General features: G+C 36.8%; 2 protein-coding genes and 1 pseudogene across 3 annotated transcripts; 2 read left to right on the forward strand and 1 right to left on the reverse strand.

Annotated features, from left to right (window-relative positions):
- Positions 1-118: 118 nt before the first annotated feature.
- LOC106390530 lies at positions 119-3,403 on the forward strand (annotated as a pseudogene).
- Positions 3,276-5,010, reverse strand: LOC106390531 (expansin-A16). The gene is made up of 3 exons (XM_013831022.3): positions 4,492-5,010; positions 4,033-4,351; positions 3,276-3,776 (listed from the first exon to the last, which is right to left on the reverse strand). Exons 1-3 carry the CDS (start codon positions 4,643-4,645, stop codon positions 3,464-3,466), a joined length of 786 nt encoding a protein of 261 aa, XP_013686476.1. The 5' UTR covers positions 4,646-5,010; the 3' UTR covers positions 3,276-3,463.
- Positions 5,011-7,924: 2,914 nt separating this feature from the next.
- On the forward strand, positions 7,925-11,056 carry LOC106390204 (nucleolar complex-associated protein 2). 2 transcript variants are annotated; one of them, XM_013830619.3, is made up of 11 exons: positions 7,925-8,043; positions 8,142-8,259; positions 8,373-8,442; positions 8,509-8,620; positions 8,699-8,726; positions 8,801-8,865; positions 8,954-9,445; positions 9,633-9,935; positions 10,016-10,339; positions 10,413-10,619; positions 10,705-11,056. In XM_013830619.3, the coding sequence occupies exons 2-11, from the start codon at positions 8,151-8,153 to the stop codon at positions 10,879-10,881; spliced, it is 1,887 nt and encodes a 628-aa protein (XP_013686073.1). In that variant the 5' UTR covers positions 7,925-8,043; positions 8,142-8,150; the 3' UTR covers positions 10,882-11,056. The 2 variants fall into 2 exon arrangements, with proteins under 2 accessions (XP_013686073.1, XP_048620624.1); XM_048764667.1 differs by having other exon boundaries at positions 7,928-8,043; positions 8,135-8,259.
- The last annotated feature ends 2,007 nt before the right edge of the window (positions 11,057-13,063 follow it).

Raw genomic sequence — 13,063 nt, forward strand, 5'->3', positions numbered from 1 at the left:
CTAAGGTTTTGTCACGTTTCTCTTTGAGTCTTTGGTTTTGCTTGTTACTAATTCGTGTGGTTAGTCTTAAACATGTTTTCTTCTACTTGGTGTCTAGATTCTGCCGACAGTAACAGCGGTACATTGGGTTTGGTTTTTAAGAAGATGGACAGAATCAGTGAGTTGTCTGATGACTTGCTTCATAAGATATTATTGTTGGTTCCGACAAAAGTTGCTGTATCAACTAGCATCTTGTCGAAACGGTGGGAGTATCTCTGGATGTGGTTGCCTAAACTCGAGTACGGTCATAGACGTTGTTCAGAACCTGAAAGCGAGAAGCTACAGTGTTTTCTTGAAAGAAACCTGCCATTACATAGAGCTCCGGTTATCGAAAGCTTCCGTCTTCAAATGTGTAATTCCCGTTTTAAACCGGAGAGTATAAACACGTGGGTTGTAGTAGCTCTTTCTCACTGCCTCCGTGAACTGGATGTACTATATGAGCCTTATCCGGCTAAGCCAAACATATTGCCGAGTAACTTGTATACATGCAAGTCGCTCGTGGTCTTGAAACTGGATGGTGGGATCCTCTTGAATGTTCCTCGAATGGTCTCTCTTCCCTCTCTCAAAACTTTGGAACTTCACGAGGTGAAATACTCCAAGGGCGAAACTCTACAACGGCTTCTATCAAATTGCCCAATTCTTGAAGATCTAGTGGTGTATTTACGTGAGCGTGATACTACTACGAGAAATTTGACTGTTGTTTGTTCCATCTTTGCAGAGATTGACATTCTATATACCCAATAATTATGAACTATATGAGTATGTGATAGACACTCCTTCTTTAAAGTATTTCGAACTTGTGGACTATAATGATTATGATCACTACGGTTTGATTGAGAACATGCCTTACCTGATCGAGGCATATGTAGATTCTTCTTGCCCTGGTATCTATAGTCTTATTTATTCAGTCACATCTGTCAAGCGTCTTACAATATGTTCAGAGGTAAATCATTTTTTCATTTTTTTTTGGAACACTTATGGGTCTGATTGGTAAGGGTTGTAGCTTTAAAATTTTTGTTGTAGAAAATAATCTGTAGACTTTTTGCTGTGGCGGTAGAATTTATTGCTGTAGAATTTTATGGAAAGCACTAAAAATTGCTTTGGATATTTGGCTGTGCAGAGCACTTGTACAGCTGTAGGTTATTTCAAGAGCTGTGGTTTCAAAAAAAAATTTAAAGCTTGATTGCTCTGAATTTGGTGCTTTAGAAATAAATAGGGCTGTGGACAGCACCTACAACAACTACCAATTGAAAGAGAAAGTTTAGTTGGGAGCAATAGCAGCATTCCCAACCACCAAAGGTTCAGCTACATTTAAAGCTCTTTTTGCCAACATATCGGCTTCAACATTCCTCTCACGAGGAATCCACACAAAAGCAACAGAAGCAAATCTACGAGACAGTTCAGTGATGTCTGCAACGACACTACGTAGCTCTGCAATGGAAACAACATGATTGAGGCAATTAACTAGTATGGAAGAGTCCGACTCAAATCTGAGGTTATGGAGCTCCAGGTCTTGGCATCTAAGCATAACTTCCCGCAGCGCTAGTCCTTCGGCCATTAGAGGCGATGCAATAAACTCCATCTTCAACTGGATCTCCCTGTTGCGAGGAGGGAGATGAATGATTCCACCAATGCCTGCAATCTTCCTTGCTGAGCACCACGCTGCATCTGTCTGTATCCTCGTCGTTCCGCTTAACACTGGCACCTCTATCAGTCGATGTTTCTTGCCTTCAATCTTCTCCGGTTTTCCACTTATGCTCCATTCTCGAGCCAAACGGATTGCAGAGGATAGAGTATCCTCGGGAGAGGCAGAGACACCTTCAAATACAAATCTGTTTCTAGCTTTCCAAATGTTCCAAATGATCCATGGGACCAGATTACCAGATGCTATGCCGGTTGGTGGTAAGGCTTTTAGGTTACTAAGTGCGGGCCAGTCGGCCATTAAATCTATCATTCTTCTAAAATCCGGAACAGTTGCAAGGGGAGCAAGAAGCCACACCCGTTGTGCAAACTGACAGTGGAAGAGGAGATGAGTGATAGATTCGTTACTTCCACATCGTTTACACCTAGGGTCGATGTCAATGTGCCTCTCATTTATCAACTCATTTTGTGTAATAAACTGTCAGTAACTTTATTATCCTCTGCGCAGGCTATTCTGAATTGTCTTGTCTTCAATGAACTTGAACATCTGGAGGTATGTCTATGCACAGTGCTTTTCTCGAATCAACTTGTCCGGCTGCTTAAGGCTTGTTCTAATTTAAAGAGACTAGACATTTCCTTAATGGATGTAAGTTTGTTTGTTAACTCTCTTTTTTTTACGGTCTGATGCATAACTTAGTTTCACTCTAATTTTTGTGTTTATTCTCAGGATCATGATCCTCGTCAAGATATGGATGACTGGAATGAACCAAGTACTGTTCCTGAATGTTTGTTGTCGAGTCTACAAAGTCTCAGCTGGTCGAAATACACAGGAGAACCACAAGAGAGAGATATTATGGGCTACATTTTGAAACATGCTGTTTACTTAAAGACTGCAACAATCAAATCATCTGAATCGGATGTTCAGAAATTGGAGATGATAAAGGAGTTGGCACTTTCTTCTAGAGCTTCAAAAACATGCCAACTCATGTTTGAATGAGTAAGTGATCGTTAAAATTTGGCTTGCTCTTCAGTTTTCTTTTAGTTTGCTCGGACTCGTCTCGTTTGTTCTCAACTCTGAAAACTTGTTCTCTACAATAAATGTTCTTTAGATATACTAAGAGCTAAGTTATATGATCTTTTTCATTAGTTTACTTTTTAAATACAGATCGGCGAAAAAAGAAAAAAGAGCACTGATGTATATTATGTTTTGACATACACTAATGACCAGGAGACGCAGAGATATAAGATCATAAGGCCATATTTATTCCGATTAATTCTTAACTTCAAGAGCACATGATTAATTGGGATTAGTATCAATCAATATGATTAGTAAAGGATTGCAATTTGATCCACCTTCCTCACTCCAAATGTAAACCTTGTCAAAAATATGAAAATCATCAATTTTTATGTTAACTTATTCGTATCTCGACTTTCGTCTACTGGAATGTTTATGATAATACAAAAAATTCCATATCCAATCAATATCACAAGTAGGCTGTGTTATAAATTTGTAGATCAAGTTGTCATATTAAAATTACAATTTATAAGTCAATATTGTAGATGGAATTCTCAGATTGAAAAATGAAAACAGAACAAGTTTAATTCTATATAGTATATAATGTAATTCGACATTACAAGCAAACTTAACGTAATTTAAGTGCTGCGGGCTGTTTACATTTTTCTCCAACAGCCACTTCAGATCACAATATAAAAATACATAACAGAAAATACACAGTTATAGATCTCGAATTGGGTAGAGGAGCTTCTTCAATTTTCTCCAAATTCACTTTAGACTGAAGTTTTTTCCGACAAAGGTTTGTCCAAACTGCCAGTTTGAAGGTACGATGTTCCATGAAGTAGAGGTTCTACGGTCACTGGTTGTCACACGGAAAGAAAGTGACTGACCAACGAGAACAGTATTAGACTGCCAGTTCTGTCCCCAGTTCCTAGTCAAACCCATCCAACCAGTCTTCGATCCTTTCACGCTCGTCCTCACGATGTCTCCTGCTCCAGCCACGTTCGTGATCAGCACCAAGTTGAAGTAACGGTGGCCGTTGATCGTAAACCTTATCCCTCCACTCTTCCTACATGCCACCCTATTGAAAAATCAAGAGTTAACCTTTAGTACTATTACAAATCAATCTAACACTTGTAAGTGTAGACGCAGGAGTATAAGCAAAGTAACTGGTCGCTTAGAGCATCATGATTTTTATGCAACAATTTTATTTGTATGGAAAACATTGAAAAGTTATATGAAAAATAATGACACAAACATTTATTTAAACATAGAGCATTATGAAAATTTTAAAATGTTAGATCAGCACGCTAGATTATGTAACGTTTATGTACTACCTGCGGTATGAAATAGGGACAATGCCGGCACGATACTCGGCGATCTTGAGGAAAACTGGCATGGCCAGGTCGAAGTGAGCGCGTGGTGGATTGCACCAGCCACCATTGTCGCTAGGCTGAGCTAAATTGGGAGGACAAAAATTTGTTGCGGTTACAAAGACAGAAGGACTGCCTGAATGACACCATTTAGGATCATTGACACATTTGATTTCAAAGCATGCGCCACAGGTTAAGCCACTGTTGAAAAGCGCCGTGCTCAGGGCCGCCGTGTTAGTGCCGTATCCTTGGCTATACAAATTCCCGTAACCGCATGCACCACCTACACGAGAGAAAAGGCAAACAAAATAATCTATAAGAAAAACAGAGTGCTCTGCTTCTGCTTTTAGAGAGTTTGTATAAATGAATGATTGATGGTGAAGTGCGGTTTTTTATATGAATGTTTGAAATTAATGGACTGACCCATGGTTCCTGAAGCGTCGTCGCCACCGTAGAAAGTGGCGTGAGCGGTTTGCCAAGAGCCACCGGAGTAGACGCCGGGGATCGCAGCGTTGGTAAGGCTCAAGAAGAGAAAGAGAGGGAACATGGTTATGAGAATGGATGGATTAACTGCCATTTTTGTTGATGTTTGTGGGTGATTTATGGAGGAGCTGGAAGAAGAAGAAGAAGACTGTAGAGTGTAGACTAAAAGGCTGAGAGACTTGATGATGGTGGAAACATCACTTGTGAAGATCGCTATTTATATAGGCGGAGAGAAACTCCAAAGTTAGAGAAAGAGCTATTATTGGCCGATATTAGTATTTTCTAGACATGAATATTTAGAGGGTAGATTACAACGTGTGGTGAAAGACATGTTTGTAATCTTATTTTGATTGCAATAATATGCGATCATGGAGTCTTTTATTATCCTCATAATTTAGGGATCTATAACTATTATAATGTGAGAGAAACTCCAAATTAAAAGAGATAAATGCCAAATTTCCAACGAAGTACACGAAAGATCTACTGCTGATATATTAACAAGTCACTCATGCGATATAAACTAGCAAACAATTGGTATGTTTGAAAGCAAAGATGATGATTGTTATGTCAAGGTAATAGTAGAACGATGGAATAGGTGAAGCGATATAGTAGAGAAAATATTAACGTTAAATAAAATTTTATAAACCATTAAGAAAAGGATACTTTCGTAGATTAACATCGCTTTATGTATTGTTTTCTAACAGTATTTCTGTGTTTTTTTTTTGCTTAAGCTTTAGTACTTCGGTACTGCCCATTATATATATCAAAAAAATTATAACACACAAAAGATAATGTTATGAATCACTGATAAAATATCAGATAATGGTGTTTTTTTGCGTTTTCAACGTTAGAACATTGCCAATATGATATGTTATTAATCAAATGTTAAAATTTATTCAAACCAAACTACGTTTTACAACGAATGCAATTGTACTTCTAATCTGTTTTCGATAAAGTTTCCGAAAGTTTCAATGGTGTTTGCTCCTTTGACTAAGTTGTTGTATTGAAGAATCGCAACTTAAACCCGTTTTGTATTTATGATATACTCCATATGTTTCATATTAAGTGTCGTTTTGGGTTTGTGCACACGGATTAAGAAAACAATTAATTTTGTACATTTCCTATATAAAAACACAATTACCAATATACCTAACCATATTTCAACCAATAGGAAAATAAATTACTGAATAAAACTAATAAATTTTGCATTGAAAATCGAAAACGACACTTATTTTGTAACGAAAAAATTTCTCTACAACGAGATTTAATATGAAACGGAGGGAGTACTATTTATCATGAAAATAATTTGTAAAATTAAAAGTAAAATAACTCGATTTACATACAAGATGTTTGGTTATATAGACGTACAGCTTATGGCGTACTAAATCATCAATGTCATTAATTTGGAAAGTGGGAAATATAAATATTTATTCAATCATCGCCGAGTGTGTATATACACATCCATGCATATATAGTTTTCCTAGAACTTTGGAGTTTTTATATGAACACCAAAAAATAAAGTCAACAACGCATTATATGATCTCAAGTCTAGTGAAGATCATTATCATTTTTAGTTTATTATTGCTAGGAATGACATATATGTATATGTTTATACATCAATGCCACAAATGATTATTAAAATATATTCAATTCATTGAGTTGCTTTCATAATGAGAAGAAAAAATAGTTGGGAAAATATAAGTAAGTGAAGCATGAGATGAAAATAAAGAACAAAAGAGAAAACAGTTAGGGGCGGGGAGGGTGGAAGAACATTAAGGACATTTGGTGATGACAAGGCATATATCTAAGCACCAACCAGATCTTGTTGTAGCTGCCAAGTCACACGCCAGCAAAATTATACATACATGTATACGTGTAATGTTCATTAATTAGTCAAAGTTTATAGATTCTCGTGGATGTAGATTTCCTTTTTTTGAGGTAGATATGATAGACTATTGTATTTCATAACTCACGTTTAGTTTAGATTAAAAGGAATTACAACGTAACTAAGATCCATTCTGCATATAAAGAAGAATAGTGTATACTTTGGACTTGGTTACGTGTATATTTTTCCAGAATGCACATGAACGCTTAGGAAACAAGGAGCTGCTTTATCATGATACCCACTTGCATGTGAATTTATTATCTACCTCTCCTCTCACGATAATTTCACGTCTTTTCATTTATTTTCGTTCCAACAAAACAAATCTTACTCTCTTGATTACCAAAAAAAAAAAAAATCTTACTCTCTTTTTGTTGTATATATGTTGGAATAATCATTTCTTAATTTTTATAAATATAGATGCCAACTTTCAAATTTCACTCCCAAAATAGAATCACATTACTGCAGAGATATTGTGTAGCTTTTAATTAGACTTTATATAACATAATCTTATTTGTATTTGTTTGGATCTAAAATAATATATGATCCATGATATCCTGCTCAGACAACTTGACATTGTTAGCCTGCCCGTGTGTATTAAATGGTGTCACAGTGTATGGAAGTTAGATTAATGTGAGAAATAAAGTATGTCAAAGCAAACAACAAATATACTAAAAACAGGTCTGGCACGCTGATCCGAAGGACAGGCCATGTACGATATATCGTACGAGCCCGTACATCATCTGGCAACGAAAACACGTTGCGATCTAAAGGCGTTTGATTGGACATGGTAGATAGCGCCTGATAAATCGATACATGGAGACTAGTTTTCTGTTTACGTTAGGTAAAAAATAGCATCGTCGACTTAAGTTTTACAAAATGTGCCATTAAAGGAACCATTTGACGATTTACAGTAAACATGATTTATCAATAGCTAGCGTGCTATCAATATCATAATGACTTCTGGAAACGTACATAAGAACCTTCCTGATTGGTTTTGAGAACAGATTAGATATGTTTGTGATTGAAAATGAAGTTATGTGCGTTTAAATAATTAATATAAATTTACATCAAATAACACAAGTAATTAAGTTCCATGTCCATGAAATAACTTAAGCGTAAAACATAGACTGTTAATTGTCAACTACGAATGAAGCAACATATGAAATCATGCAGAATGATTGAGAAAGAAACCATTGGTTCAAATTAAACATTATACCTTCAAAGGTTTTTAACCTGTCCGTCCAAGTCGAAGGTTTAATTAAATAAAAAGGTTAAATCAAATACCTAATCGGTAAATACGTCAGAAGTTTTTTAGTCGTCAGGAGTAGCAACAAACACACATTTTGGGTAATAACAAGATTTGACGAGACAAGCTAGGCGATTGTCAAACTATGAAACAAGAAGCCTCAAATGGGCTTTTTGGACTTACAAGATTGGGCTTACAGAGTGAAATTGTGAAAAAGTTAAACCGATCCAAAGAACCGATTCGAACCGAACCAATTTCAGCTAAAACCCTAAACCTTTGCGCCGCTCTCAACATTCTCTCCTTCTCCTTGTCAGACCAAACCTTTCTGAAGCACCCTCTCGTTTTCTTTCGGCTCTAGACGGTAAAGTCTCTTCCTTTCCTTCTAAAACCTAATTTGTATATTGTAAAGTCAGAAACTTTATCTTAGTTTTGGAATTTAACGACCTCGTTACTGAATAGTTCGCTCAAATGGGTAAGCTTGGGAAGAAAGCTAGAAAATTCGCCAAGAAGAATCTTCAGTCTGTTGAGAAGAAGAACAGGAAGCAAAAGCCCTTCCTCAAACGCAAATTCGCTAAAAGTAACTTCCCTTTTTCTTTTTTATCATCTTAGAGACTAACTTACTTTGTCTATGGTTGAGAAAGTTAGGATCTTGATGATAGCTGATTGTTTAGAGTCTATGTTGTGGTTTAGGAGATGGGCGTCGAGATGCAGAAGATGAAGAAGAAGAGGAGAAGATGATAGAGCAGCCACTTAAGAAGAGGTAAAAAAAAAAGTAGAATCCTTTTTTCTCTTATCTTTGTGTTACATCGCCTATGTGCGTTTTCAGATGTATTGAAGAAAGTCCTAAGGATATAGTCATAGATGCGGTGTTCGACAAAGATGAAGGTGTGGTGGTTCTTGACTGTGGTGACTCAGATAGTGATGGTTATCTAGCTGAGGTACTCTTTTTAACTTGGCGTTTTGTTGAAGTTTCTCTGTAATGGTACCAAGTATTCACAGTATGTTCTTGTGTTCAGGACTCTGCAGTTGTGAATGGAACACAAGGTAATGGCTTTACCCTATATTACTTCTCTTGGATTCCTTCCTTTTACTGTTTGACTCAATAGATAAGTTTCCAGGTAAAATCAGCGGAACTGAGCTTAAAAAACAGTCGAGGAAGCTTGCTAGATTGAATAAAAAAAAGGTAACAGTTACATTAAAGTGTTGATACAATGGTTGCGTTTATTGTACTATGTCAGGCTTTGTAACATGCTACTGATCATCTGATGCAGCTGGTAGATGAAACTGATTCAGATACAACGAAGCATAAAGTACTCTCAGGATCTGCTTTAAGCTCTTTCTCTAACCTAGTTGATGAGGAACAGTCTGTTCAAGCACTAACCAGTTTGCTAAACTGGTACCGAGCTGCATGTCATTACGGACACGAGCCATCAGGAATCACAAGCCCTGATACATGCTATGACATAGAAGACAGCGAGACGTTCGCCAATGTCATGATCTTTGTGCTCCAGAAAGCTGATCACACTTTCAGAAGCATTCTGGGGTTATCAGGCTCTGCTAACAAGGAGAAGGTTCTGAAGTTGAATAACAACAACCCAAAATGGGATAGTGTGAAACCTCTGATCAAATCTTTCTTTAGAAGTACCATCCATCTTGTCAAGCAGGCTGCAGATTTGGAGATTACAGTCTTTGCCCTTGCCCAACTTAGAGTTTCTGTTGTCTTCTTCGCCGCGTTTCCAGACTTGCTGAACAAACTGATCAAGGTAAACTCTATAATCACCAGTTTCTACTAGCAAAGTTACATATATTGGACTAGACTCATCATCTTCTTCGCTTTAATATATCATTAGTATCTACTATCTAGAGAGAATCATTGACAATTCTTTATTTAAACTCTAAAAGCTTATTTTATATGGGAAAGTCATGTTTTGATTGTGTTACTTGGTGCAGCTTTCTGTTGATCTGTGGGTAACCGGTGAAGAGACTCTGTCCCACCAAGCTTTTCTAATCTTGAAAGACATCAGTATGGTGTTCAACTCGGAGTGCTTCGACGCCTGCTTCGTCAACATGTACAAAGCCTTTCTACATGACTGCGATATTCCAAAGGCAAATTCAGAAAAACGTCTGCCTCTCCTCAGAGATTCTCTTGTTGAGCTCTGCTCTCAAGATATGCAGAAGTCTTATACTAAAGCCTCTGTTTCCATCACACAACTTGCCAAGTTACTGAAGATGGCTCTCGCTACAAAGAACAAGGTGCTTCTTAGTCTTATACTAAAGCCTCTGTTTTCTTGTTTGTCTTCTTAGCCTCTTTCCAATTTTTTTTTTGTAAGCAGGAAGCTGTTGAGAAGATACATAGCGAGCACTACACAAGTTGTCTTGATCTGTGGGTGAGTTTTATAGCCGCCAACGTTCAGGGTAATGATCTCCAGTCTCTGCTTTATACTGTAATCCAAGTTATAAATGGAGTTGCTACACTGTTTATTGGACCACGGTACCTGCTCCTAAGGGTTAAATGTATTCAATGGCTCAATCATCTCTCTCGTGCAAGCGGTATATTCATTCCCATAGCTTCACTGGTGTTGGATATGTTGGAATATAAAACCACAAATGACGGTGAAAAGCAAAAAAAGAAGTTTGAAGCTGTCTCAACTGTAAAGGTTCGTTGTAGTTTTTTTTTTCAATTTTTGTCATCAATGGATAAAGCTTATTAATAGATTCTTTGTTTTGCAGCTGCCTAAGAATTGGTTAAAGTCCCAAAACTTCCAAGAACAGTGTATCTTCTCTGTGATTGAGCTTCTTGCTAACCACTTTGCTCAGTGGAGCTTCCACATATCGTTTCCGGAGCTTGCTACTATCTCCATTATGAGGCTGAAGAATTTTAACGAGAGAAGTACCATGGAAGGGTTGAAGCGTGTGGTGAAACGCTTTATCGAGCAGGTAAAGCAACCAAACCAAACCAATCTTGGCTTTGAGATCATTCTTGTTCTGAGAAATGGTTTCTTGTTTTGTGTTTTTTTTCAAGGTGGAGTTGAATATTGAGTTTGTGCAAATGAAGAGAGATGAAGCGGCTTTTTCTCCAAACGATCAACAAGCGATAGAAACGTTTCTTCAGCTTGAGAAGAGAAGCAAGACTGCTCCGTATACACAATACTACCAAAACATTGTAGACAAAGGCCTTGGAACAAAAGTGAAGAAGTGAGGTTAAGTGTGGGAATAATTTTAATACAGTTTGTGGGTTTTGCAACTCGAATTGTAAGGGCAGAGAACATTTTTGTTGTCATTTAGATTTTGGATTTTTATGAACTGTTTTCAGAAACTTACAAAACATTTATGCAATGAGTTTAATCAGGTGAAAGTTATATGTTCTTGGATTACTCGTTTGTTCTTTCTTTCTTATTAAAGAAAATGTTTTTCTGTCTCTAATGTTAGTAATGTAGTAAAGTGAGCATGCCTTATTTTGTCTGTATTAATGTCGATTAATGAATAAAAATAGCTTTGAAGAATTAATGCCGATTAATAAATAAAAGTAGCTCTGAAGAGCTTTTTTTTTTTGACAAACCAAATCCCATATATTAAAGTAGGAGCTTTTTTTTAAGACTAACTTTACGTTCATGTGTTATTAACAACAATGCAATTTTTTACGTCAACACCATATTCTTTTTTTTGAGCAAACGTCAACACCATATTCCTTCTCAGCTTCTTTGTATAAAAATGTTCTTTTTACTAGACTTATTATATTCTTTGCCATTATGAATAAATTGTAGCCTAACATAGGGTTTGACTTTTGCCATTATGAATAAATTGTAGCCTAACATAGGGTTTGACTGATGACTGAAAACAAGAGGAACGAATAGAAAAAGAACGTAAAGGAATAAAATTGCAGGAATAAAAAGTAATGATTGTTCTTTCTCAAATTTAACAAAGAATATTTTTGTTCTTTATTTCTCTACAAAAAAAGGAATGATAGAGAATGAGAAAAAAAAAATTATTCTTTGTGAATTGTAATATTTTTTAAGAATGTTAAAGAATGCATTATTCTTCGTTGTTCCTTGCTCACCAAATCATACCCATAGTCTTTTTAGTCATGTTAATTGGTTATTTGCGTTGATATGGAAGATAATATCTAATCCGATAGTTTGTTGACCTGTTTGTTAACGTGTTTTATTTCTTTATAAAACCGGTTACCATATATTAAATTACATAAAATATACTTGATGTCCTTTTATTATACTCGATACTCGATATGACCATATATCAAACCATGTATTCAAAACCCGTCTATATAATCGCATGTATTGTTGCTCGCGATGCGATCTAAAGGATGATGATATCAAATTCGGTTATTGTTAACGTGTTTTATATTTCATTATAATTATAATGTATACTCTACTTCACACTATATATTATTATAAAACCGGATGGCTTGATATCCATTTATATAAAGACATCGTGAGACATGTAATATAATATAGTACTTCTTTGCAACGTCCACTATGTTTTAAATTGACATAAAACAATCGTTTTCACGTTAACTAAATTTTTTCAATGTCATATTTCTCAATGCAATATACTTTTTTTTTTTGACATCGAAATAGAATCTAAAACTACTCTGCAGCCGTTAGACTAGCTTCAGGGGCTAGTCATATGGGCGCAAAGACACTAACTGAGGAATTTAGCTTGCGTAGTCGGCCACCTTTGGCGAGTCTGTCCGCACATGCATTCTGTGATCTTGGGATAGCAGATATAGAGAAGCTTGAGAAATCAGAGGATAATGCTTTAATCTCGTCTAGCTCCGGTGCTAAGGCTGGCCATTCCATATCGGTTAGTATGATCTTCACTAGTTGTTCGCAATCCGACAGAATTTGAATCTCTCTTTTCCCGCTTTTAAGAATCTCCTGCATCGCCCATATTATGCCTTCTGCTTCCGCATGGAGAGGTGAAGCCGAGCTGATGTTACCCTTGACCCCGAACAGGGTGGATCTTCCATCGTCTAGTAGCACAAACCCGAGACCTGTAGCACCCTGATCTTCGATCCAAGATGCATCAACCTGGCATTTACACCTCCCTGCTTCAATTCCCTGTCTCATCTGATCGCCACCTACTGGCAGATCGTCTCCCCAAATATCAAAAATCTTTGCTGCCAATTGAGCTACACGCCAGCTCTCGGCTTCCTTTATCGCCATTTGAATCGTATCCATTGGAGATATGTCCTTATTGTTAAAAACCTTATCATTCCTTGCTTTCCATATGTACCATATGATCCATGGAAATGCCACCAATTTCTGCGCGCTCACTCCTCGATTTCTGGCTCTGAAAAGTAGGTAATCAAAGTTAGCGTAGAGAGAACTACTCGGGAAATACCCCGGAGATATTGGAATACG

The sequence above is a fragment of the Brassica napus genome, chromosome C8 (genome assembly GCF_020379485.1).
Source record: "Brassica napus cultivar Da-Ae chromosome C8, Da-Ae, whole genome shotgun sequence".
Classification (NCBI taxonomy): Eukaryota; Viridiplantae; Streptophyta; class Magnoliopsida; order Brassicales; family Brassicaceae; genus Brassica; species Brassica napus.

What these genes read in the sequence shown, in the direction of transcription:
- LOC106390531 (XM_013831022.3), bottom strand. Translation starts at nt 4,645, where the DNA reads ATGGCAGTTAATCCATCCATTCTCATAACCATGTTCCCTCTCTTTCTC. An exon ending in CGACGCTTCAGGAACCATGG is followed by an intron (nt 4,352 to 4,491) that starts GTCAGTCCATTA and finishes TCTCTCGTGTAG; the next exon opens with GTGGTGCATGCGGTTACGGG. An exon ending in GTCCCTATTTCATACCGCAG is followed by an intron (nt 3,777 to 4,032) that starts GTAGTACATAAA and finishes ATTTTTCAATAG; the next exon opens with GGTGGCATGTAGGAAGAGTG.
- LOC106390204 (XM_013830619.3), top strand. Translation starts at nt 8,151, where the DNA reads ATGGGTAAGCTTGGGAAGAAAGCTAGAAAATTCGCCAAGAAGAATCTT. An exon ending in CAAACGCAAATTCGCTAAAA is followed by an intron (nt 8,260 to 8,372) that starts GTAACTTCCCTT and finishes GTTGTGGTTTAG; the next exon opens with GAGATGGGCGTCGAGATGCA. An exon ending in TGCTGAACAAACTGATCAAG is followed by an intron (nt 9,446 to 9,632) that starts GTAAACTCTATA and finishes TACTTGGTGCAG; the next exon opens with CTTTCTGTTGATCTGTGGGT.